The sequence below is a fragment of the Phascolarctos cinereus genome, unplaced genomic scaffold, assembly GCF_003287225.1.
Source record: "Phascolarctos cinereus isolate Bilbo 61053 unplaced genomic scaffold, phaCin_HiC Scaffold_5;HRSCAF=322, whole genome shotgun sequence".
NCBI lineage: Eukaryota > Metazoa > Chordata > Mammalia > Diprotodontia > Phascolarctidae > Phascolarctos > Phascolarctos cinereus.
Genome location: NW_027555958.1, coordinates 447,904,839 through 447,931,207, shown reverse-complemented (window position 1 = coordinate 447,931,207; position 26,369 = coordinate 447,904,839). Strand labels below are relative to the sequence as shown.

Below are 26,369 nucleotides of genomic sequence, written 5' to 3'. Positions count from 1 at the left end.
CTTGCATGTCCTCCCCTCCCCCTCCTAAGTCTTTTCTTCCAGTCTTTTCCTGACCAGGGGATTTGGGGAGAAGTCTTAGTAGCTGGGGAGACTAAGAAAGACTCCACGTAGAAGATCCAAATGCAGGTACCCACTTGCAGCCTTGTTAAAGTCAAAAGATGCCCTCAGACCCTGGCCTACCCAGGGTGGCTGCAGCCTAGGACAATACTGAATAAGCCTGGCCCCTCAGCCCCCACCCAGTCTGTCTCAAGCCCATCTCTGTCCCTGTGGGAAGGCCCCTGAGCCTGGGCTCCATCCCCAGCAGCCTGGTGGTGAGGCAGCACTCCTCTCACCCCCAATCTCTGGCAAGGGGCCAGCTCCGGGTGGGTCAGCCTGCCCACTCACCGAGGGGTTGTTGAATCGCTCCACGACCTTGGCTCGTTTCTTGATGGACATGGTACCATCCAGCCGGACGTAGAGATACCTGTGCCCAGGGCAGGGGAAAGGACAAAGGTCAGCTCAAGGGAAGGTGCCCAGAGCCCTGGCCCGGGCTGGCGAGCCCTCCTCAGCAGTGCTCACACAGGCTGGCAGTTGGCCTGGGTTTGGGAGCCTCCTGCCCTGGGAAGGAGGTGTGGCAACGATCTGAGGTCACTCTTGGCTCTGCTGCTGATTCTGAGGTGCAGGGGGTCCTGAGATCCCAGCCCTGGCTCCATGCCAGTTCACAAGACCCTGCCTGACCACTGATGGGGAAGGGCCACAGGGCCCTGGCATCACAGGACTCTGACCTGACCAGCTCTAGGCAAAAGGGTGCCATGGGGAAGTCACTTTGTCCAAGCATGGGCTCTGGGAGACAGAAGGGCCTGAGCCCTGGAACCAGGTGGTCCGAGGCGCCCATCCTGAGCTAACTCGCACGAGGCCGGCCACATCTGGACAGGTGTGGCCCAGCCAGGTTCTAGGACGCACCTCCTGAGCCGGCAGAGCCTCTCAAACAGGTCCAGGGTCTGGGTGTAGTTGGACACCAGGACAACCTTGTCACTGCTGGTCCTCCGTGTCACAGCCAGAATATAATCCAAGACCAGCATCTTCCCTGGGGAAAGACCCAAGCCGGGGAGCTTGCAAAGGTCATGAGTATGGCCAAGCCCCCAGAGTGGAGGAGCCCAGGGCCCAGACCTAATGCTCCCAATGAACTGCATTCAAGAAAACTGCAGCAGGAAAGACCAGGCCTCCATCCAGAGGAAGCCACGGGGGAGCTGTGGCACCAGAGACAGGCACCCCACAGCCAGCTCTGCCATCACCTGCCTGCCTGCATGACCTCAACCAAGGCCCTTCCTGGGGCCCTGAATCTCAGGCTGTTATCTATAAAGTGACTTTTTGGCCAGGGTCAGGGGGTGTGGATAGATGGGATGGGGTGGGGTGGGGCAGTCCATGAATCTGGATGGGAAAAAAGTCTCTTCTTTATTTTCACTTACCTCCAAGTGAAATCAGGCATTCCCTTCAAGTATTTAGTCATTTACAAATGTGATTCTGCAGAAAGTCCCTAGGCTTTTCCCAGGCTGCCTTGCCAAAGGGGCCCAGGAAAAAATAAAGGTTAAGAACTCCTGAACTAGAGGATCTCTAAAGTTCTTCCACTGTGAAATCAACACACACTTATTAAGCGCCTACTGTGTGCCAGGCCCAGTGCCAGGCTGGTGCAAGGAAGAGAGAGGGATAGAAGGGAGACTAGTCTCTGCCCTCAGGGAGATGACATGCACATGCAGATGTAAGTACACACCCAGAATAACTGGGGAGGCAATGACGGCGCTAGCACCTGGGGGGACCCAAAAGGCCTCATGGAGCTGGTGGTGCCCAAGCCGCATCTTGGAGGAAGTGAGGGATTGTGGGAGGCCACGGTGCTGAGGGCAGAGGGGGTGGCCACTGCAGGGGCAGGGGCAGGAGACGGGCAGTTGTGTGGGAGGGACAAAGAGAAGGCCAGCTCAGTATGTAGGAAGAGAAGTGACAGGTAACAAGGCTGGAAAGATGGTTTGGGGCCTGGCTGTGAAGGGTCTTAGAAGCTAAACTGGGGCCCTTATATTTGATGCTGGAGGTTAAGAGGTCAGACCTGTGCTTTAGGCAGCTGAGCAGAGGACAGGTTGGAATGGGAGAGAATGGCCGGGAGGCCAGTCAGGAGGCCACTGCGATAGACCAGGTGGGAGGGGATGAGGGTCTGAACCAGAGGGTCAGCCCATGCAAGAGGCTTGAGGCCTGAGCTGTGCCACCCCCAGAGGCTCTGTCTCTAAGCAGGCCTTCGAGCCAACTCCCCACAGCAGCCAGCAGTACTGCCCACAGTCTGCAGGGACTACCTCACCCCCGTTCCCCAAGGGAGAAGGAAGCCCCTTCCAGCAGTCAAATCCCCAGGGCACTAAGGAGGTCTCCACCCTCTGTAGCAATGGCCTCTCCCCTCCCTCCATTCCCTCCTGCACCTTGTCTCTGGGACTGCACCAGCCTCCTCTCTGTAGGGACTTTGGTTAAGGACACATGAGCATTTCAAAATCCAAGGACTTTTTCACTTAGAAACTCAGAAGCGTCCACAAAAAAGCAAAGCCCTGGAGGCCAGGTTCAGACTTAGAGCCGGACAAGCTTTTACGCCTCATCCAGTCCAGCCTCCCATTTTAGAAAAGGACCTGAATTTTTTTTTTGGGGGGGGGGGAGGGGAGGGAAGGCCATACAGGGCACAGCTAGAAATCAAACCCAGGCCCCCAGAATCTGAACTGAGGGCTCTCTGCCCAGCTGCCTCCCCATCCAGGCTCCATGTTTCCCAGGCCTCAACTCTACCTGTTCTTCTGTTTGGCAAGACAGCCCTTGAAGTGGATGATGCAAGGTAAGGCCTCCCCCCTCTTTCTCGTCTGCCCCCGGCCCCCCAGGCCACAAGCTCAATTCCAAACTCAGGCTTCCTCAGGGTGACAGAGACAGGGCAGCACTTACCTGAGAGCTGTGGCTCCACCGACTTGCAGCTGTAGCCAGGGGGAAACAAGTCAAGGGCTCCCACAAAGCCTTCTTCCTCCTCCACACACTTCTCGTAGATCAGGCCCGGGTCTGAGAGGCCAGAACACTGGGTCAGTGTTCAGAAACGTCTCCCTCCGCAGGTACCCACAGGCACAGCCCCCCAGCCCCCTGGAGGAGGCCCAGCGGGGGGCTCCAGCCCCATCAGAATGCCCAGAGCACTCAGAGTCTGGCTCCCACAGCCCAGTCCCAAGCCCCTCTGTCCGGCTCCACTGGAGGGGTTTTCTGCGGGTCAAACTTGTCTCCCCAACGTCAAAGCTCCTCCAAGGGCACTTCAGTGCCAACAAGGAACCAGTGGCATTGACTGAGTAGAGGTTGGGGGAGAGAAGGACACAGTCAGAACCACGCTTAAGGACAATCCCTGCGGCAGCAGTGTGGAGCATGACCGGAGGCAGGAGGTGGGGGCAGTTACAGGAGCAGAGGGAAAGGTTGGCAGCTGGAGCTGCTGAGATCTGTACTGAATGGGGAGGCCAGCGGGTGTGGGGGGGATGGGCTGCGCTGGAGCCAAGGGCCAGGAGGCAGCTGGAGGAAGGTCCACTCACGGTTACACAGCTTCTTCAGGGACGTGATGGAAGACAAGGACGACACGCTCATCTTGCCCGCTCTCAGCTCCTCCATGGGCTTGGCTTGTTTGAGAAATCGTCTGTACAGCTCAGTCTGCAATGGAGTCAGCCTACAGCCCAGAAAAGCCCAGGGTGGGGGAGGGCCCCGAGCAGTGCCCTGGTCTCCCCGCAACAGCCAACCCCGAGCACCAGCTGGCCTCCAGGAGCCTGGCAGCCCAGCCTCGCGCCTTCAGGGAGCAGAGGGCAGCTAAGACCCCTCATGCCCCAGGGCCTGGCGACAGCCTTGAGGGGACATCGAGGCACAGAGACCTAAGGCCACACAGCACAGAATGAGAACCCCCCCACCCCCACCTTTCTTCATTCACAGACACTTGTGTCTGTCTTTAGACCTTGAGATGAGCAAAGAGCTTTTGTCATAAGACTATCTCGGGCCCATGGGATGGAGAGAGCCAGGGCCAGGGACGATCGCCAGCTGAATGGCTGAACCGGGACTCCCAGCATCCCCGGCCCACAGTGGTCAGCACTGTGCCCCAGGCTGCAGCTAGCAGCCCTTCAGCATAAAGGAGCCCCTGGATTTGCAGGCCTGGGGTGTGGGGGCCTGGCGTGCAGCATACCTGCAGCAGACCACCTGCTCAATTTTCACAGGCAGGTACTTGGAGAGGATGTCCGAGGTTCTCCGAATCAGACACCTGCAACAGACATCAAGAGCATATGAAAGTGGCAGGGTGAGGAGGCCTCCACCTTAGCTCTAGGGCCGTCCAAGGCCCAGGACGACCTAAGCCCCCAGAGGCTGGGCTGTCCCCAGTGACGGTAATGACGGGCATCACCCCCAGCCTTTATCTCCCTGACCCTCACAAAGCACACCACAGCAGGCCCCCAGGCCTCGTGAGCCTGGCTTTAGGGACGAGGGAGCAGAAGCTCAGAGAGATTCAGCCTGAAGTACTGAAGCCAATGAAGCAGGACCCAAGCCCAGGTCTCCCCACCTCGAGGGCCAGTGCACTACCTACCATTCCACATCCCAAAAAGCCACGTCTGCAGGACTGGGAGCTCAAGCCCCTCCGCGGTCACCACCCACAGACTGTTCTGGCCTTTTTTTGCCTCCCTAGAGCCTGATGTAGTGCCTGGCATGCAGCAGGCACTTAATAAATGCACCTCAGTTTCCTCACTTGTAAAGTGAGGGGGTTGGGCCAGCTTGAGAGAGATGGAGCTATGGCAGTGAAAGCAGCCCAGGCTGTCAGGAGAGCAGCTGGGTTAGGGGAGAGGGGTCATCGCACTGCCCTGGTCCCCCTCGCCCGGAAGACAAGGCAGGCCAGATCAGGGAGCTCTAGAAGCATCTCTGCCAGTGCTCGCTGACTTCCAGCCTCCCCGGAGGGGACCCCCCCCCAAGTCAAGCCTGCTGCTCCCCAGGCTCACCTTGGCCCTCAAGGGGCATCTGCTCCCGCCCTGCCCAGAGCCAGGAGGTGCCTCCACAGATGACAGACACTCAACCTGAGGGCCCAGAAGGCGCTCCCAAGGTGGAGGCCCCTTGCCGGGGGCTCGTGAGCAGGCCCGAGCACATTACCTGTTCACGATGCTGACAAGCTCTCTGAGGCGTTCCTCTCCCTTCTGCCTGGCATCTTCACTCGCATCAGCATCTCTGCCCTTTAAAATCGGCAGCTCAAAGTGCTTTTTGAATTCCTGGGCCGTCCCTAATGACAGGGGGGAGCAGAACAAATCCAGTCAGCTGGAGGCCCCGAGGTGGCTTCTTGACACGCACCTCAGCCCAGGCTTCTGAGAAGACAGACGGACAAGACAGCAGGACTGGACAAGACCCCTTCCTCCATCCCCACCATCAGTGCACAACCTAGAAAAGCCACAAGAACAGCCATGAGTCCTGTGGTGCCCCGTCAGAATAGCACCAAGGTGCAGGAAGCCACGACCCTTCGGAAATTTCCTCTGCGTCCTTCCCTTTCTTAGGACCAGAGAACGGGAAGGAACCCAAGAGCCTGACCCAACTTGCTCATTTTTACAGGTGAGAAAGAAAGCCTTGCCCAAGCCCACAGAAGTGAGAGGCAGAAACAGGTTCAGACTCGGCCCTCTGATGCCATCTCTCTCTACCACACAGTGAGCTGGTCAGAGGTTTCACCCCAGTGGGAGGGCCGCCATCCCCCCCTGCACCACGACTAGCCCGGGGCCTAGGGGCCCATCAGGGGAGAGGCAGCCAGCCTTCCTCTGAGGCCAAGGGGAAGGATATGTGTGCCACCCACGCCAGCCCCACCACAGAAAGCACACGTGCTTTTAGGAAGCCAGTGCCCTAGAGACAAAGCCCCACGCAGGCCCGTGGCCATCCTCTGCTCCCAAGCACGAGTGCTGAGTGCAAGGCGGGGGCAGAGGAGGACCGACTTCCTCTGATCCTCCTCGCCCAGCTGTGCCAGGGACCTGGTGGCAGCCAGGCACCACCCAAGCTGAAGGGCTGTGGGAGGGCCCGGGGCTCGTACCCAGGATGCCAGAATTCACAAAGTGCACCAAGCTGAAGTACTCCAGCAGGTCATTCTGTATCGGGGTCCCGGAGATGAGCACTCGTCGGCTCGTGTTTAAGCTGTTCAGGGCCTGGTACGTCTGGTTCTCCGAGTTCTTGAGTCTGTGGCCCTGAAAACCAAGTGGGTGACTCTCCACACTGGGCCAGATCCAGGAAGAAAACAATGACTGGGGCAAATGTACAGTCTGCTACTGGGTTTAAAAAATCAGCTTCCTAAGGCCGGGAAGGTTTCAGTGCAACTGAAAAAAGATCTGGGGGCTTTAGAAGACCACAAGCTCGGTGTGACAAGAGGGGGAAGGGCGCCCTGGAACCAAGGACTGGCTCAGGAACCTCCCATTAAAACCCCAAACCCCACCTAGCTTCTTCCCTGCACCTTGGGTCACCCTGAGGCCCACCCAGCCACGCAGGGGGCCCAGTGCAAAGAGGGAAGTCCCAGGTCTGGGACCGGGACCTTTCTGGAAAAGCACAGTCGCTAAATTACTCTGGCAGGAATTTTACTGGGGGAAAAACATTCTATTCTCGTTGAATAATGGTGGGAAACAAACCACACCAGCACCTCTTTTGAATCTGCCTTCTCTGTGCAGGACGTCCTGTTCAGGGCCTGAAGGAACACCGAGATGGCCGTGGCTCCTGCCTCCAGGAGCCCTGTGACCCTGGCCCCTCCTCTCCAGGGGGGAGCTCCTTAGCTCCCATGGGCTCAGACTCCCAGGTCTATGCCGCCCAACCTCCAGGCCCGTCCTGCCCGGATGTCCCACAGACATCTCAAATTCAGCTCATCCCAAGCAGATGCCATCAGCTTCCGCTCTGATGTCCCAATTTCTGCCAAAGACCCCACGTTCAAGCATAGGTGGGAGTCCTCAATGTAGCTCGTCACCTGCCCCCTTCTCTTCACCCTATCCCATTATGTCCAAGCCTCATAACTGGCCCGCCCCACACTGTGCTCACCAGCCCTCCACTCGGCTGTCAAACAGATGTCCCTTAGGCATGTGCTCAAGAATGAACTTTTCTGCCGAGTCCTGCATCTCCCCCCAAAGCTCAGCCTGTATACTCTTTGAGGACAGCCCTGGCCCCGGGCCCCAGACAGCAGGGGTGTCGGGGGGGGCCCAATGCCACCCAGAAGAGAGCGCTGCCTACCTCATCACAGATCACCAGCCCCACACTTCCTCGCTGCAGGGCTTCAGCGTGCAGGCGGAACGTCTCGTAGGAGATGATGAGGATGGGAGAGGGGACCCGGGAGCCCCGCTGGTTCATGAAGCTGGCTGGGGTGGGAGTGGGGCAGAGGAGGAGAGAGAAGGTGCAGTCAGAGGAAGAGCACAATGTAAATTCTAGAAGATTCATGGAGAGCCCACTGGCCTCACGTCAAACTTGCCTCAAGTGGAAAACTGCTTGACAAACAGCTACTTTAGCATGAAAAATCTTGTTTCTGGAATTTCTTTCTCTTTCCCCAAGTACTGTCTTTCCCACCTTCAAGGCTGCCACCCCCACCTCCCAAACAAAGGGATGGGAGATCCAGCCAAAGAGCATGTGTGAAAGTTTGGAGAACAGGCCGGCACCAAGTGAATGTGCTCAGTCAGTACCCAATTTCTGGTCGATCTCCTCCTTGGAGCCCCCATCGATGGCGAGGGGCTGGATCCGGCCCCCCAGCCACTTGTGTACTTCATTGGACCAGTTCCTGACCAGGCTGGAGGGGGAGACCACCACGGCCTTGTCGATCTCAGGCTTGCCCTCCGGACTCTGGCGCAAGAGCGTCCACATCAGAGTGATGCACTGCAGGGTCTTGCCCAGGCCCATCTCATCCGCCATGATGCAGCCATGGCTGCCAGGGATGCGCCGGCTGGTCACGCATTCCCAGAGAAACTTGACGCCCTGAGGAAGAGGGGCGCCCTGTCACGGGGCTGCTCAAACCGACAGCCAAGGCCCGGAAGCAGAGCACTGCAACCCCCAAGCACCCCGCCGGCCTCCCAGGCTCAGCTCCTGGGCCTAGGGCAGCCTCTCCTCACTCACCTCTCTCTGGTGGGGCCGTAAGATCTTACTGAGAATGGGATCGACCACCACATGGACAGGGAGTTTCTCCCTGAGAAAACAGGTCAAAGGAAATACAGAGTGAGGATGTGGACAGGACCACAGCCCTCTGCGAGTTTTTGTGGCTACTGCTCCAGAGGCTGAACAAGGCTGCCCAATACCTGGCCACTGACCACACCCTACCTAAGGCCCCTTCCCACAGGATAAAGGAAGGCTGGCTACTGTCACGTGACACCCACTCTGGTTTATTCTCAGAGCACTGAGCAGACTACCAAGCTTCAATGCTAACACACCCCCTCAGCAACCTCCCCAGTGACCGCTTCTGCAGGAGACAAGGGGGATGAGACTCACAGCACTGTCGACAGCCCCCACCTCTCTCTTTTCTTCCTTTTTTTTTTTTTTTGGCTAGGCAATGGGGTTAAGTGACTTGCCCAGGGTCACACAGTCAGTGAGGCCAGACTTGACAAGGTCCTCCTGAATCCAGGGCCAGTGCTCTACCCTCTGCACCACCGAGCTGCCCCCTTTTCCTTCCTTTTTGTGCTGTCCTCTCATACTCCCCTCAAGAGCTAAAGGCTCGCACTGCTTCTCCGCAGCCTCTGCCTGGCTGCCTCCCTCCCACCTCCCTCAGTCGTTGGTCCTTCCCACCACCGGCACATTCATCTTCCTCAGGCACAGGCTGGACCACATAGCTCTCTTGCTTGAATACTGGGTAAGCGCTTTACTACTGCCTACAAGGCACGGCCTGGGGATCGAGGCCTCCCTCAGTCTGACTCTACTGCCCCATCCTGGTCCTGTTTGCCACTCTGGGCTCCAGCCTCACTGGAGGGGATTGGCCAGCCCCAGCCCATTCTCACCTAAAACACACACCCTATCTGACTGTCTGCTGAGCCCTGCGCCTGCTGTGGCCTCCTCTGGGCAGCTCACTGCCACTCCTCTGGCCACCAACTTTCTGCCTGGGGCTGTGGCCTTAACGGCCAAGCCCTGCGAGACTGTATGTTCCATGAAGGCAGGGCCTGGGCCGCTATGCACCTTGGTCTCCCCAGCCCAGATGTTTGCAGAACTGAGCTGTCTACACTCTACTCTCCCTTCCCCCAGGACAGCCAGGGCCCTTAGCCTTTGCTCCTAGCTCAGAGCTCCTGCAGGGCTGTCCTTTGGTGGGTGGCACAGAGAGCTTCCTCCTGTCCTCAGTCACCGGACTCGATCCCTTTCCCACAGAGGGCTGGGCAGGGACCACCCAAGACGCCCCCCAGTGCCTCACACAAGGACCCACGTGGTCAGCAACTGGCACAACAGCACCAAACAGCCTCTCACGAAGGCGGCGTCTGTCCTGGTGGCCACGCAGTGCTCCAGCCAACCCCTCCTGACCTGAGCACCCTGGGAATGGACCAGAAACCTCTTCTCTCCAGGACTCACTGCCAGAGGTGGAGACACTACCTCATAGCCCCCTAATTCACTGCACCAGCTGAGGAAAGTCCAAAACCATGAGCTGCCCACATGCCAGGGCTCGTTGCCAGCAGCTGCCCTGGCTGCAGCCTCACGTGCAGGAGCCATGGGCCTCCTCCAGGTACACGGACACTCTTGCTGAGCAGTTTCCCTGCTGTCATGCAAGGAGAAGAGAACCAGGGCTAAGGGTGAGTTCAATCACTCCCCTGGGGAAGCCACTCACCAAAGGTGTCCTGGAGGCTGAAGGAGCAGCACTGGGTGCCTCCTGTGTCATCTCAGCCCAGATGCGGGGAGCCCCAACCAAAGGCAGTGCTGCATCTTCCTTCCTTAATTAAGGCCTATTTTCAAGGCAAAAATCTCCTCCTGCTCAACCTCCTGGTTCTCTCCTCCCCATCATGTCAGGCCTCCCCACCTCAGCCTGATCATTGCCTTCTGTTCTGCATTCCCCTGACATTGGCATCACCCAATCATCACTGTCCTATCTCTAACAAACTTTTCTTAAAGTCTAAGCTATCAGTGACCATATGAAAAAATGCTCTAAGTCACTAACAATTCTAAAAAAATGCATGAAGGCAACTCTGAGGTTCCACCTCCCATCCCTCAGACTGGCTAAGATGACTGACAGATGCTGGAGGGGCTGTGGGCAAAGAGGCACAGTGACACAGCGCTGGCAGTCCAGCCATTGCAGAGAACAATTTGGCCCCAAAGCTATCAAGCCTCGCTTCCCCAGGGACACCGTGTGGAAGAGGACCCGTGTCTGTCAAAATATTGACAGCAGCTCTTTTCATAGTAGCCAAGTTGGACACTGAGGGCCTGAACAAGTGATGGTCTGTGAATGTGCTGTAAAAAATAAGGGGATGGTTTCAGAGAATCCCAGAAAGACTTAGAGGAAATGATGCCCTGTGGGCCACTAGGTGGCACAGTGGATAGTGCATCGGGCCTAGAGTCAAGAAGACCTGAGTTCAAATGTGAACTCAGACACTTCCTAGCTGTGTGACCCTGGACAAGTCACTTAACCCTGTTTGCCTCAGTTTCCTCATCTGTAAAATGAGGGTAATAATAGCACCTACCTCCCAAGGCTGTTGTGAGAACCAAATGAGATAGTAATTGTAAAAGCACTTAGCACAGTGCCCAGCACATAGTAGGCGATATAAATGCTAGCTATTACTAATATGGTTATTACTCAGTAATACTACACAAACAATTTTGAAAGACTCGGTGACTCTAATCCATCCTCTGAGAAGCCAAGGACTCCTGATGAAACGTGCTGCCACCTCCAGACAGACAGCCGAGGGCCTTTTCTTTGGTGAACAGTCAAGGCAGGAATTCGTTGGCTTGACAACACACGTTTGAAACTGGGATTTTGTCTTTCTGTCTTTTTCAATGGATTTGGGGGAGGAGAGAGGGAAGTATGTGTGTGTGGTAGAATATGGATCTGAAAATAAGATAAAATTGAACTAAAAGAAAATCACCATGTACTAAGACCCTGATACAAATAAATTTTTCAAAATTATCAATAAACATTTATTAATCACCTACTCTGTGCCAGGCGCTGCACTTATCACTGAAAAATGAAAAAAAAAACCAACCTGGGCTCCTGCCTTCTTTCCATCACAGCCCCAGAGCCTGACTGGGCAGGAGACACTGTGTCATCCCTGGCCACTCTCGAGCACGCCAATAGCATGCTCGCTCCGCCAGCCACCCCCAGACCACCTGTTGCCACTGTCCCAGGCACCTGCTTCCTTGCAGGTTCCCTCCTGTCCTGGCTCTGTCCTGGCGCCCCTCCCCTCCTCCTAGACTCTTTCATTTGGGGATCTCATCATTTCCATGGATTAAATGATCATCTCAACACAGATGATTCTAAGATCTACTTATCAGGCCCTAACCTCTCTCCAGACTTCCAGTCTCCAACTGGCTCCCAAAAACCTCAGACTGGATGTCCCACAGACATCCTGAACCCCATATGCCTCAAACTGAACTCTCTGCCATTCCCCCAAACCTTCCCCTCTTCCTAACCCCCCGTGACTGGCGATAGCTCCACCATCCTCCCAGCGCCCCCCATCCCACTCCTGGTCTGGCTCTAAGCTAAGTGTCACCCTCCGCTCCTCAGTCTCACCTTCCATATGGAAGCAAATGCAAAGTCCTACAGTTTCTACTTTCGTAAAATCTCCTCTCCTCTGATATGGCCCCCACCCTGGTGCAGGCCCCCATCACCTCAAGTCTGGGCTACTGCACTAGCTGCTGAGGGGCCTGCCTGCCTCCAGGCCATCCTCCACTCGGCTGTCAAAGTGACCCCCTAAAGCTCAGGTCTGACCTTGTCTCCTCACCTCCCAGTCAATCACCTCCAGAATCAAATAGAAAATTCTGTTTGACTTATAAAGCCCTTTATCACTTAGTCCCTTCCCATCTTTCCAGTCTTCTTCCACCTTACATCCCCCCCACACACTCTGGCTGTTCCTCCCATAAGACACTTCATTTCCAGACTCTGGGCATTTTCTCTGGCTGTGCCCCCTGCCTGGAATGCTCTCCCTCCTCATCTCTACCTCTTGGCTTCCTCCAAGTCCCAGCTAAAATCCTCCCTTCTCCAGGAAGCCTTTACTGATCCCCCTAATCCTAGTGCCTTCCTGCTATTAGCTCCAGTTTATCCTGCCTACAGCTTGTCTGTTGTGATTGTCTGGGAGCCAGCAAGCTGCAGAGCCTGTGTGCTGCACTAAAGTTATCCTACTTCCCTCAGAACCAGAGTCTCAGCCCTCAGCGGCATCAGGCTGCACACACACACCTCTTCTGAAAGCAGGCATCTGGCCTGTTTCTAGGGAGCCTCATCTTGTAAAAGAGCCCCTTCCCCTCCTTAGAGTCAGCTTCCTGACCTCCAGCCCCCCCCTACTGGTCCCCACTCTGCCCTCTGGGCAGAGCCCTCCTCCACAGGCAAGCCCTTCAGACACCTGGAGAAATGGTCATGTCCCCCCAGAGTCTGCTAACTATTCCCAGTTCCCTCAATGAGCCTCGTACAGCTGGATGTTGAGGCCTTTCTCATCCCGTCCACCTCCTCTGGACACCCTCCAACTCATCAATGGAATTCCTAACATGTGCTGCCCAGAACCAAATAACAAAACTCCATCTGGGGCCTCTGGAGAGAGCAGAGCAGGAAGAAAGTCCTCCCTAGCACATTCACCCACTGATTCTCTCTGTGCCTACTGGAGGCAGAGCTGTGGGCAAGTGCTGGGGGAGACAGACAGAGTCAGGTCACGGCCCTCAACCTCCTGGAGTTCCCGGCCAGCAAGGAAGCATCTACACAAAGATGCTGCACTCCAGTCAGGGACTGGCATGCATTAGACAGAGGGGCATAAAACCCCTGGGGAGCGTCAAAGAAAAGAGGCTTTCTGGACCACCTCCCCAGCCAGGCAGCCCAGAGGGTACACAGAGCGGGAATGCCCCAGGGCCACACAATGGCTTGGCCTCAGACAGCAGAGGTCCAACCAACAGGGGGCTCTCACCACGGGCTCCCACCCCACCCCCACCCCGCCCTCCCCACCTGTTCACTCACCTGTCCAGCTTCAGATGGTCATGGGCACTGAGGGGTGGCGGCTCATAAAGAACCAGAGCTCCTTCCTCTAATGGGTCATGGAGGGCATGCCGGAGCCCCGCCCGCTTGATGCCCAAGGCCCGAAGGCCCAGAGGACCTGCAAGCAATCACAGGCCACAGTCACCAACTCTGCAGGCTGGCTTTTTAGGGGCTTCTCTCAGGCTCGAGGGCCAGCGGTCATCCTCAAATATTTCCCTGGTGCCCTTTGTTTCAGGATTGCAGTTACTTCCCCAATATTGCACACACACACACACACCCCCATCAAGGTGCCCTCTCTCCCAACAAAGAAAAACAGAAGCGTATGCGACATTCAGCAGACATAGGCCCTGCAGTGGGAGGCTGGTGGCCTCTCAATGCTGCTTGTGTTTACAGTCTTGGCATCAGTCTAGCGGTCCCCTGGAGTGCTTTGTTTGGCCATCCCAGGTTCTCTGCTTCCACGCATTTGCTATCACAAGCCTCAGCCCTCAGCCAGCCATTCTCCACTTGTTGGCCCCCCCTGCTTCCTGTCTCTTGTTACCACATGAGGATGATTTTGGAAGCTCTGGGGCTTAAGAAAGGGCTATGCCCAACAGTGGGAAAGGACAAAGAATGCCCAAAAGCTACAGGGGATGCCACCATTGCTCTCCCATGCCAACAGGTGCCCTCAGCCTTCGCTTCACTTTGAGGAAGGTGAGGCCCCTTCCCGCCACTCCCCAGGCTCTCCCCGACCAAGGAAAGGGGGAGTGGATCCCCCACCCCCATGGAAGAAACTGGACCAGGAAGGGATATGAAGGAGAGTGGGTGTGGCTCTCCTCCACCTCAGCAGAGGCCTCTGGGAATTGTGCTGGTGCTTCCTTCCACCTGAATACAGGTGTGGTCAACCTGCAATAACAACATGACACTTCCACGAGCACTCTACATGAATATTTCATTTTGGCACCAACCCTGGCAGGTAAGCAGTGTAGTTATCCCCATTTCACAAATGAGGAAACTGAGGTTACAAGAGACTGAAGGTTTTAACGTGTCCAAGGATGTGGGTTCAAGTCCCTATTCTGTGATTTACTGTGGGATCCTCAGCAAGTCTCCTAACCTCTCTAGGCCTCCCTTTTGTCTTGGACTCAATGACCCCTGGACGCACAACCCTCTTGTATATGATCACCTGCCCACTTGGGGCAGGATCTGAACCCAGGTCTCTGTGAACCCAAGCCTCCTTCCCCTTTTCCATGGATTCTTGCCCCAGTGGGGAGGAAGTAAAGCTCCCAGCACACTATATACAGACAGAAGCAGGGGGACACACACAGCCACATAAAGGTGGCTGCACAGATGGTCAGTCGGCATCCTTACTACAACCCTCACACGACAAAAACCCAACGCAAAGGCAGAGTTCCCACACCTCTGCATCTGTGCTAGCCACACACAACAGACACAGCGCGCCCAACGTGCTCTCCAGTTTACCTTGGTAATTGGGGATCGGGACTTTGAAGGGCTTCGACAAGATGCTCCGGATAAACGCCTCCTGAAGGGGGAAGAGGAGTACCCGGCACGTTAGCGGCTGGTCACACTACCTCCTGAAAGGGGGCGTGGAAGAGAGTAAGGCCAGGCATGTCCGGCCAGAGCCACGGCCTTCCAAGCACACCGGGAAAATGAAACGACCAGTGAAAATGTATCTGGCTCTCTACGGGACCTTCTGAGTATTTCACATTTCAGTCAGATGCTGCAAGGGACAGAGCGAGGGATTTGGAGTCAGGAAGACCCAAGCACAAATTTAGTCTCAGACACTGAACTAGCTGTGTAACCCTGGGCAAGTCATCTTCCTGCTGCCTGCCTCAGTTCCTTCATCTGTAAAATGGAGCACCTACTTCCCAGGGTTGTTGTGAGGCTTGAAAGAGGCATTTGTTAGGCATTTGGCAAAACCTTAAAGTGCCACGTCACTTGGGGCCTCCTCCAGTCCTGATCCACATCTGGCCACTGGGCCCACATGGCTCCAGAGGAGCGAGTGAGGCTGGTGACTGCACAGCCCTGACTCATTTAAATCCAATTCACTTGCAAGTCATGCCATCACCTTCCCATGTCACGGTCGTCTTCAAGAATGAAGGACAGACAAGAGAGGGTCGTGTGAATACCGGCTAGCATTACTTATAATACTGAACAAATTAAGTGGGTATTCTAGAGGTGGCTCCCGCAGCCTAGCAGCTGCCATCCATCTCCCTCTCAAGGTGTGAGAGCAGGAAGGGGCAGAGGGGAGACAGTCTGCTCAAGGTCCCCCAGGAGGCAGCAGAGCCCTCATAGAGCCCAGACCAGTCTTTCCTTGCCTCTGCCCTGTCCCTTGGAGGAGCTGACCCTGCTGAGCCCTGCCCCTCTCCTCCATGCCACACCTGGATGGCATCGCCTCTCAGGGAGACACAAAGCACAGCAGCTACCTGCCCTTTACACGGCCTCTCACACTGGCAAAGCTTCACTTGAGGGGGATCAGCAGGTACTTGTGGAATTTCTGGATTGGCCTCACCCCATTCCAAACCTCTTCCGATAGAGATGGGCACCGTCCATCAGCACCCCTGACCTCTTCTATGGGAGATGGGCACCATCCATCAGCACCCCTGATCTCTTCTGCAGGGGATAGGCATTGCCCATCGGCACTCCTGACCTCTTCTACGGGAGATGGGCACTGTCCATCAGCACCCCTGACCTCTTCTACAGAAGATGGGCACTGTCCATCGGCACTCCTGACCTCTTCTATGGGAGATGGGCACCGTCCATCTGCACCCCTGACCTCTTCTACAGAAGATGGGCACCATCCATTGGCACCGCTGACCTCTTCTGCAGGAGATGGGCACTGTCCATCGGCACTCCTGACCTCTTCTACGGGAGATGGGCACCGTCCATCTGCACCCCTGATCTCTTCTACAGAAGATGGGCACCATCCATTGGCACCGCTGACCTCTTCTACAGGAGATGGGCACTGTCCATCGGCACCCCTGAGGGGCTCTGTAGAAGTAGTGGCAGAAAGGGTCCAATGGAAAGGCTGGTGGGATCACTGGACTCTATAATCTGACCTGGTCCTCAGCCACTCGCTCCCACAGTCTGTGTGAATCTGTGTCCTTCCCAGGCTGTGTGAATCTATCCAATTTCACTGCATGTAGCTCCATCCTTGCCTCCACAATTCCTCAAGGCTCCTTCCAAACCTGCTCTACTGTAGCCATGAAGATCAAGGCCATGTTCTTCCCATATGCAAGATGGAACTAGACTGTGGCTTTGACCTCTCACCCTGCTCCATCTTGGGGGGGACAGCAGAAGTTTGGGAAAAGAAACACACATCTTAAAAGCCCAACCTTGTCCCCCACCCCAAGTTCTCCACTCCCAGTTGACGACCTGCTGAGGAAGAGCAAGCTGGGCAGGGTCTGGCCCATAAACCTTCTTAAACAGCATGCACGGCTGGTTTAACACGGATTCCCCCGCTGGCCCCACGTCGAGCAGCCGCCATTCCTGACATGCCAGGCTTTGGCACATCAATTACCACCTTTTGCCCCAAGACACAGATTTTTCACTGGGACCAGGTGGAGCCTCTCCAGGAGCAGCTGCTCCAAATGAGGGCTTGGCTCTGCGCCCACCCTGACCCCGGGGGTAATTACAATATTCAACGAAGCGCAGCCCTGCTCCAGCCCGTCAGCCAGATGGTAATGGGAGACCTGGGAGCAGAAGCCCTGAGAGTGATTTTTAAGGAGAATGAAGTATGGTCCAGAGTGGTAATAGGCAAAAAACCTCCTCTTGGCTACAGAGTAGTTCAGGAACAGCAAAGTGAGCCTGTGCCACAGAGGAATTCCTGCCTTTGTACTGCAGCCCTCCTCTTGGCAGACAGGTGCTGATTTTCATGAATTTCTAGTAAGCTAATGCATTTTAAACGGCTGCTGCAAAGTCATGAATATATTTTGCTAAAGAGATGGAAGGGTAGTGTGGAGGGCCGAGTACTCGCTCTGGAAATTAACATGATTGCTAAGATTATGAATGGCAATGGGGGCAGGCGGGGTGCCATCCTCCTGCAATCTGGCCACCACCGGCCACGTTCAGGTTTCTCGTTCAGAAGCAGCATTTTCACTTTGCCTGACTGTAGGTTTGTAGGTATGTGGGGAAGGGGCTCCTCCACCTATCACCCTCCCACAACACAGATTTTGACTCTCCTATGACTTACAAATGCTCCTCAAGAAAGGCTGAGCCCCCAGATTCACCGCCCTCTGGCCAAGCAGAGCTGAAGCCCATCTGTGGGGGACACTGAGAACCAGCAGCAATCCATCAGCAAGAATGAGGCGAGCATGCTCAGTGGGTGCTCAGTGCAAGAGTGAGGCGGTCCCTGCCCTCAAGGAGCCTATGTTCTGCATTTACAGATGAGAAATCACCAGACTCATATAAAATAAATGCAGTGATGGAGGGGCAGTGCAGTGAACAATAACACTGAGGGGGCCCAGGGAAGGTGAGCTGAGTCTCAAAGGGAGGCAGAGGTCCCAAGTGGCAAAAATGTGAAGGGAGAGCATTCCAGGCAGGAGGAACAGCCCAAGCAAAGGCAAAGAGGTGGGAAACAGGACGTCACACGCCAAGAGCACCAACGAGGCCTGTCTGGCTAAAGCATGAATGAATGAGGGAGATGGGTGGTCAGCCCGGAAAGGGAAGGGCTTTACACACCAAGCAGAGAGTCTGTATTTGATCTTAAGGCAGGGGTCCCAGCCCTCTTCAGTTTTCAGTAACCCAACCCCCCATCCTCTGTTCAGCAAGAGGAAGAAAACTCTTCACTTTATCACATCTAAGCATAAAAGGAAGAGAGAGTGATTTCAACGGATAATACAATTATTTCTTAATCTTCCCTGTGCCCCTGGGATGTGTACCCCAAGATGGCAAGCCCTGCCCTAGGGCCTATGAGGAACTTCTTGAGGGGAGCAGCTCACAGAGAATGGACCACAGAAGGGAAAGTCAGGCTAGAGAAAGGCCCAAGAGGACAGGGGGAGGGTCATTGTGGTATGAGTGGAGGGAAAGGGGTAGTTTGGGGACAAGCCATGGCAAGAGCTTGGTTCTGGAGAGGCCAGTTGAGTGAGAGTGAGGTGTCCAAGATGATTCCTAGGATACAAACGTGACCGTAAGGATGAGATACAGAATCAGGAACCACGAGGCCCAAGGATCCAGGGACCAAGCAGGAAGAGAAGGCCTGAGGAAGGAGGGGTGGCCAACAGCATGGAACACTGCAGAGAGGCCAGGGAGGATGCCGGCTGACCAAAAGGGAGAGCTGGTGCTTGAGGTGTATGACACGGAAGCATTGGAACTGCCAGGGGATCACTGACCAGTGAGGAGTTCCGGGCATGTCACACAGCACCAGCATCCACGGGAGAGTGGAGAACAGCAACACTCTAGGGTGACTTCCTCCTTCGGTGGCATGATGACAGGAGAGAAGGGGCGGGGTGGAAGCAGTGAGGGTGACAGTGAGGAAGGAGAGAGAGGGAAGGACAGCTCCGGACCTGGAGCCGGAGCTCTCAATGCAGAGCTCGTGGGCCGTCCTGGCCCAGGAGCACGGGGGACTCCCTGAGAGCCCTTCTCTCAGGCTCGACAGCCTGTCAGGCTGCGTGGGAGCCGCATGCAGCATCCCTCCATCTCCGAATGGAGATGTGCTGTCCGGGCTTTACACGCCCGACACGCATCCTCGGCCTCGTCTCCTGCCCTTCTCACTAAACCACAGCCAAGAAGGCCAAGCACCCAGAAGGAAGCGCCCAGGGTCAGGGCTCAGGAGCCCTGATTGGTCACAAGTCTGATGACAATGCAGCAAAAGTCAGTCACTGCCAGCCAAGGGCTCCACACCAGGATCACTAAGGCACGTGAGCAGCCATTAGCTCGACATTGTGCCCAATCAGCCCCGAAACAGATACCTACACACACACACGCGCATGCACACACACACAGAAGAGCCAAGCAAAACCACATCTGAGGTCCACCTTCCCCACCTCCCGCCTGGAGCCCAGTCAGAAACCCTCCCCAAGTGACTTACATGTTGGCTGCTGTCCAGGCACTGAGGCCGATTTGTTAGCTGAGTCAGGGGTTTCCGAAAAGGTGACAAGAAACAGTCCCGGCTATTCACCTCAATGTTTGACTTCTGCCTCTTCTGAGTCTAGGAGAGAGAATCGAGGCCCCGATGGGCCAGCGTGTGACTGGGATGCTTGAGAAGCAGCAAGTCGGGAAGAGGAGCCGCCTGAAGGTGACAAATGGTCGGCACCAGCCCTGGGTTTTCCCGTCTGTCAATGTCAGCTCCATGGGGCAGAGACATCAATCAGAGCTAATAAGACCTACTCTAGGAAAATAAGAGGAAGGAGGAGATTCTAGGGGTCCACAAGCACTCTGTGCCCACTCACCAGTCCAGTCATTCTGCTCAGGGCTTTGAGTTCTAGCAGTGGCTGCTCGGGGTGGGGGGCGGGGGAACGCTGCCCCACTGCTGGGGGGGGGGGGAGCCTCCATTTGAGGGCTGCCCGGATCCCTGGTGGTCACAACACAGGCCCAGGAGCCTCAGCCTTCCAGGAGGCTGACTTATTGGAACCGGGACCGAAGGCCACATTCCTTTATCAGGTCATCCCCCTTTATTAATCACCGGCCACACAGGAGGTGCTAGCCCTGCACAGGCTGCCCCCCTCTCCTGGAAGCATAGGAAGGACACTTTCCCATAGGATTTCTCATCAATGCACCTGTCTGAGTGCCAGAGACCACCCCTCTCCCTGGCATGGAGTTCATGAATCCGTGATCCACCAACATGCACACCCAGGGAAGACTCCAGAACTCAAGGGGACAGGATCGTGCTGGGGGAGGGGGGTGAATTTCAAACTGGGCCTGGGTGCAGGCCAGAACCCAGATTTCAAGCTGGCCAGAATCAAGTCAACCCAGAGCTGTTGGGCAGCTTCTGCTGTGGGCAGGGTTATACTGGGGGGGGGGTACAAAACAGCCCAGGAGAGATGGGAGCTTCTGTATTTCAACCCCTTCCTCAACCACACCCCCATTCTAGCCCAGGCTCTCCTCCTTGCCCTCACTGGCCACCCAAGCTGGACCTCTTGCTGGTGCCTCTTCTAGTCCACCCTGTATGCAATGCCCTCCCACTCTCACCATCCTTTAAGGCCTCTGGCCTCAAGCCCCTTCCCTGATCCTTCCCCTCCCTGAGCCCCTACAGCACTTCCTGCCCTCCCTCCCTGACCGCTCCTTCTCTACCCCCTTCACTGGCTCATCTTCCAGATCACAGCCCCTCACTGGGCATGTTCCCCAAGGCTCAGCCCTAGGCCTCTTTCTCTACTCCCTCTTTACCCTCTCTCGGTTTCCCCATCAGCCCCACCTCTAAGCAGGGGCTCCCAGATCTCTAGAGGCAGCCCCGTTCTCTGCCTGGCCTTCGGTCCCACTATCACCAGCTGCTACTGGACACTGCAAACTGGACGTGCAGGAGGTAGCTCTGATTCAACACGTCCAGATTGAACGAATTCTCTTCCCTCTCTAATTCTGTCCTCTTCTGCCAAAGACACCCCCATCCTTCCAGGCCCTCGAGTCCATAAACCCTGCGTTGTCTTAGGAGCCCTCTTCTGCCTTCCCCCGCCCTGGAGCCCTCCCTCCTCCTCCCCCACAGAGCCAGTCAGTTGCCAAATCCTGCCATTTCCACAATACATCTCACATCCGAGCCCTCCTCTCTATCCACCAGCCACTACCTGAGCTGGGCCCTCATCAGCTCACATAGATCAGCCTCCTCAAGGGGGTCCCTGCCTCAAGTCTCCCTCTGCTCTAATCCATCCCTCACTCAACCACAAAAATGATTTTCCGAAAACTCAGGTCTGATCACGTCACCCCTACTCAATGTAAACCCGTTTCTGAAGCCCGTCATCACCTAACTCCCCTCCCCTTGTTTCCAGCCTTCTCATAGCTGCCCCCCGCCCCAGCACATCCTCTTGGATCCAGTGACCCGGCCTCCTGGCTGCTCCACAAATAAGACCCTCCACCTCACGGCTCCAGGCATTCTCTCTGGCTGCCCTCCCCCAGGCCAAGCAGCCTGGCTTCCTTCAAGTCTCAGTTAAAATCCTCCCTTTTCAAATCCTCCTCATTCTAGCACCCCTCTATGAATCACTTCCAGTTTATCCTGTCTGTGCTGTTCTTGCTCACTCTTGTCTGACTCTCCATGACCCCATCTGGGGTTTTCTTGGCAGAGATACCGGAGTTTCCATTTCCCTATCCAGTTCATTTTACTGATGAGGAAACTGAGGTCAACAGGGTCAAGTGACTCGCCCAGCTAGGAAGTGTCTGAGGCCAAATTTGAACTCAGGACATGAGTCTTCCTGACTCCAGGCCCAGTGCTCTGGGCACTATGGCACCACCTAGCAGCCCATAGTCTTGTCCACAGCGTGTTTTTACATAGTTGTTTGCTGGTGTCACCCCCATCAGACTGAGTTCCTCCAAAGGAGGGACTGTCATTTGCCTCTTTTTGTATACCCAGGCACAGTACCTGGCATATAGCAGGTGCTTAATAAATGCTTACTGAGAGCCAGAATTAAAGTCCAGTCCTTTCACCACACTGGCAATGCATTTCAGAAACAAAATCTTGTTTTTCCTAGCACACGAAACTCTTATCTCCCACCTCCAGGCATTTTCTCTGGCAGTGCCCAAGCCTGGCATGCCCTCCCTCCTCACAGCCGCCTCCAAGTCTCAGCTAAAGTCCCTGCTTCCTTCCGCAAGGAGCCTTCCCCATTCCTCTTCAGTGGCAGTGCCTTAGTCTTAGATTACCCCAGACTTCTGCTGCTTAGTGCACATTTGTGCATACACAGCAATTTACCTTTCATCTCCCCCATTCGACTGTGAGCTCCTTGAGGGCAGGGCCTGCCCTTTGCATTTCTGGGTATCCCCAGGGCTGAGCACAGTGCCTGGCACAAAGCAAGCACTTAATGACTGCTGCCTGGACTGGATTTTCCGACTCTGTGGCACTGGGTGTGTTCACAGATGCCTGGGGCATGACTTGTGAGAAGGGCACAAAGGAGCTAGGCCTTACCACCGACTCCGGGTGCCAGTCTTCTTCATCAGAAGCACTGCCCTCTGGCTTCCTCTTGGCAAGCTGACTCGGAGCCAGGCTCCTCCTCTGCAAGAAGAAAAGGACAGAGGTCTACACAGGTTCCAGGTCCTGCCTGAGCCACCATATGGCAAGGAAACAATGGTGAGTTCAGGTGCCCCAAGGAAGACGCAGCAGATACCTGCATGATCAATACTCACCATCCTCAGACAAGTGCGGTGGACCCTTAGGTCCCCATGGATCTGACGGCCTTGAGAAGTCTAGGTGCTGGGAGATCTGGGCCTACGAGAATGGATGACAATGGTGGTTGGCAAGGGGCACATCCCACTAAGGAGAGTCATTCAAGCACGGGCAGAGGAAAATAAGTGGAGGGAAAGATGAAGACTGGGAAGAATGCTAGCTCCTGAGTTATCAGCAAACCCAAGAGCAATCATTCAATAACAGGCACCTAGGCTCCCAGGATTATTATATTCAGAACTAAAAGGGGCCTCAGAAGTTACCTAGTCCAAATACTTAAAATATATTTTACAGATAAGGAAAGTGAAACCCAGAAAGGTTAATTGATAGAATGCCAATTGCTTCGGGGTTTTGTACCCCTGATGCCTAGCTGATCTAAGGGACTCAAGGTAGTACTGAAGGCAAGATTTGAACTCAGATTTTCTGACCACAAAACCAATGCTCTTAAAAACAAACAAACAAACAAAAAAACAATGCTCTTGAGCACCTACTCTATGTTTGCACCCTCCAATGTTCTGTCTCAGGTCACTGTTCCCCTCTATGCCATCTACCTTACTTGGTGATCTCGTCAGCTCCCGTGTCTATACGCAAGATTCTCAGGTCTATTTATCCAGTCTTAAGCTCTCTCAAGACCTCAAGTCTCAAAGCTCTGACTGCCTGCTGGGATTCACAGATTGGATGTCCTGAAGAAGTCTCAAACCTAGCACGTCAAACGTAATGGAATACTATTGTTGAACAGGGGGCAGCTAGGTGGCACAGTGGATAGAGCTCTGGCCTTGAAGTGAGAAGGACATGAGTTCAAATCCAGTCTCAGACACATGACACTAGTTGTGTGAACCTGGGCAAGTCACTTAACCCCAACTGCCTCACCAAAAAAAAAAAAGCAAAAAAAAAAAAAGAAATGATGAACATGCTGACTTCAGAAAAACCTGGAAAGATTTGTATGGTCTGATGCTGAATGAAGTGAGCAGAACCAGCAGAACGTTGTATACAATAACAGCCACGTTGTATGATGACTAATATTGATAGACTTAACCCTTCTCAGCAATACAAGGATCTAAGACATCTCCAAAGGCCTCATGATAGAAAATGCTATCCACATCCAAAGAAAGAATTATGGAATTTGAATGCAGATCGAAGCATACTATTTCCTATTTTTTTTCTTCTGTTGTGTTTTGTTTCCTCTTTCTGGTGATTCCTCCTATTAGTTCTAATTCTTACAACATCACTAAATGTGAAAATATGTTTAATAGGATGTGTATGTATAGCCTATATCAGATTGCATGCCATCTTGGGGAGGTAGGGGGAGAAAAATTTAAAACTCAAAAGCTTATGGAAGTGACTGTTGATAATTCAAAATAAATTAAAAAAAACAAAAAACCTAGCATGTCCAAGACTCTTTCCCCCATGCCCCAGGCTCCTATGTTCTGTATAACAACACCGAGGCCCTCAGGCTCACAGCCTAGCAGTCATCCTGGACTCTTCACTCTCTCACCACCCATGTCCAGGCCTGCCCATTTCATTTCTACAGTATCTCTTGAATATGCCCCTCCCTTTCCTCTGACACCACCCCCACCCTGGTGCAGGCGCTCAGCACCTCATACTATTGTGATAGCTGCTGAGGGGGGAGTGGGGGGTGTCTCTCCCACTGCCCTCCTTCTTCCACTCAGCCACCAAAGTAATTTTCCTAAAGCTCAGATCTGATCACATCACTGCCCCACTCAGCGAACCCCAATGGCTCCCTACCACCACCCAGAGCAAATACAAACACCCTGATTTGGCATTCAAAGCCCATCACAACCTCGACCCTCCTCCCTTTCCAGGCTTCTCTCCTTTCTTCCCAATAAGTACTCTTCATTGGCCTCTTGGCTCTTCCTCACCCAGGACGCTCCATCTCCAGACCCCAGTTTTCCCTGGCCATGCCCCAGGCCCGGAGCATCCTCCCTCTACCTCCTGCCTTCCTTCAAGTCCAGACTAAAATCCCCTGAATTCTAGCGCCTCCCTCTTTGAGGGTGCCTGGCTTATTCTGCCTTGAATACTGTCTCCATTAAACCTCCCAACCCTTCCAGGACAGGACCTGTCTTTGTATCCCTTAGCACAGTGCCCAGCACACACTAGGTGCTTAATCAGTGCTTGTGGGCTATCAGCCTTCTCCCGGGAAGAGGGTCCTGCCTGCCCTGGGGGCTGAGGACAACTCTTGAGGCCTTCAGGCTGACCAGGGCCTAGGACTGCTAGCCAGGATAGATGGTGTGTGGAAGGAGGGCCTGGGTTCAAATCCTGTCTCTGACACTAACCAGCTGAGCATCAGGCCTTTTTCTCTCTCCAGGCCTCAGTTTCCCCAGCTGTCAAAAGGGGGTCTAGATGACATCTGGGGCCACCCTCCCAACGATAGACTCATGACCCTGTGACCCCAACACCCTCCCCTCACCCCCCAGTCTCAGTTTCCCTATCTGTAAAATGCGCCCGCAGCCCTGGTCGCGGCCTGCTTTCGGTATGGTCCCGGTCCCGCCCCTGGTTCTGCTCTCTATCCCGCTCCCAGGCCCAGGCCTGGGGCCATCTCGCCCCGCGCTTCCGGCACCGCGCTCCCGCACCCCTTAGTTACCGCTTCTTGCAGTCCGCAGCACCCGCGGGCCCGAATTCCCGCCCCCGCCGAGCTCGGCCAATCGGATGGCGGATTAGCCAACGTGGCCTCCCATTGGCTGCGTCTCCGGCAAGCGTCACAGGTTGGGGGCGGGGCCTAAGGGTCGCTGGGCCGGAGCTAGAGGGACGAAGGTGGAGTGGAAGGGGTGACGCAATGCGCAGGCGCTGATAGAAACTGGCATTAGTCTGTGGCCAGAGGAGACTGGAGCTTTTTGTTTTTTGTTTTAATAATTTATTTATTTATTTTTAGTTTTCAACATTCACTGCCATAAGATTTTGAGTTTTAGATTTTCTCTCTGTCCCCATAATGTAAAGAACGATTAGAACCAATGGGAGGAACCATGTGAATGAAGCAATAAAACAAAACAACAAAGGAAAAGGAGAGCAAATAGCATGCTTCCATCTGCATTCAGACTCCATAGTCCTTTCTCTGGGTGTGGATAGCAGTTTCCATCGTGAGTCTTTTGGAGATGACTTAGATCTTTGCATTGCTGAGAAGAGCCAAGTCTGTCAAAGTCAGTCATCAGTGTGGCTGTTACTGTATACAATGTTCTCCTGGTTTTGATCATTTCACTCTGCATCAGTTCATGTAAGTCCAGGTTTTTTTGTTTTTGTTTAAGTCCTCCTGCCCATCATTTCTTATAGCACAATAGTATTCCATTACATTCATATACCACAACTTGTTCAGCCATTCTCCAATTGATGGGAATTCTCTCAATTTCCAATTCTTGGCCACCACAGAAAAAACTGATATAAATATTTTTGTACATGTAGGTCCTTTTCCCATTTTTATGATCTCTTTGGAGAGAAGCAGAAAACTGGGAAAGAATTTTTTTGTTGTTGGTTTTTTTGGGGGGGAAAGAGTTTTTATAACCAGTGTCTCTGATAAAAGCCTCATTTATAAAATATATACAGAACTGAGTCAAATTTATAAGACTGCAAGTCATTCCCCAATTGATAAATGGTCAAAGGATATGAACAGGCAGTTCTCAGAGGAAGAAACTAAAGTTATCTATAGTCATATGAAACAATGTTTTAAATCACTACTGATTAAAGAAATGCAAGTCAAAACGACTCTGTGGTACCACATCACACCTATCAGAAACAGGAAAATGATAAATGTTGGAGAAGATGTGGGAAAATTGGAACACTAATGCATTGTTGGTGGAATTGTGAACTGATCCAACCATTCTGGAGAGCAATTTGGAACTATGCCCAAAGGGCTATAAAAATGTGCATGCCCTTTGATCCAGCAATAGCACTTCTAGGGCTGTATCCCAAGGAGGCTGGAGATCTTTACTGGGCAACATC

General features: G+C 54.3%; 1 protein-coding gene across 2 annotated transcripts in view; it reads right to left on the bottom strand.

Moving 5' to 3' along the window:
- RAD54L (RAD54 like) overlaps positions 1-26,369 on the bottom strand; it is a 44,717-nt gene that overhangs the window by 1,833 nt on the left and 16,515 nt on the right. Inside the window, exons 1-16 of one of the 2 annotated variants that reach the window (XM_020987642.2) lie at positions 25,021-25,107; positions 22,382-22,463; positions 22,164-22,250; positions 19,149-19,268; positions 14,582-14,642; positions 13,109-13,244; positions 8,104-8,173; positions 7,677-7,965; positions 7,234-7,358; positions 6,059-6,209; positions 5,143-5,269; positions 4,196-4,270; positions 3,561-3,691; positions 2,941-3,051; positions 943-1,066; positions 385-463 (exon numbers count right to left, since the gene is read on the bottom strand). In XM_020987642.2, the coding sequence (XP_020843301.1) occupies positions 385-463; positions 943-1,066; positions 2,941-3,051; positions 3,561-3,691; positions 4,196-4,270; positions 5,143-5,269; positions 6,059-6,209; positions 7,234-7,358; positions 7,677-7,965; positions 8,104-8,173; positions 13,109-13,244; positions 14,582-14,642; positions 19,149-19,268; positions 22,164-22,250; positions 22,382-22,384 (1,689 nt within the window). In that variant the 5' untranslated portion in view covers positions 22,385-22,463; positions 25,021-25,107. Of the gene's footprint in view, positions 1-384; positions 464-942; positions 1,067-2,940; positions 3,052-3,560; positions 3,692-4,195; positions 4,271-5,142; positions 5,270-6,058; positions 6,210-7,233; positions 7,359-7,676; positions 7,966-8,103; positions 8,174-13,108; positions 13,245-14,581; positions 14,643-19,148; positions 19,269-22,163; positions 22,251-22,381; positions 22,464-25,020; positions 25,108-26,369 lie in introns of those variants that run through there. The other variant, XM_020987643.2, reaches the window with a different exon arrangement.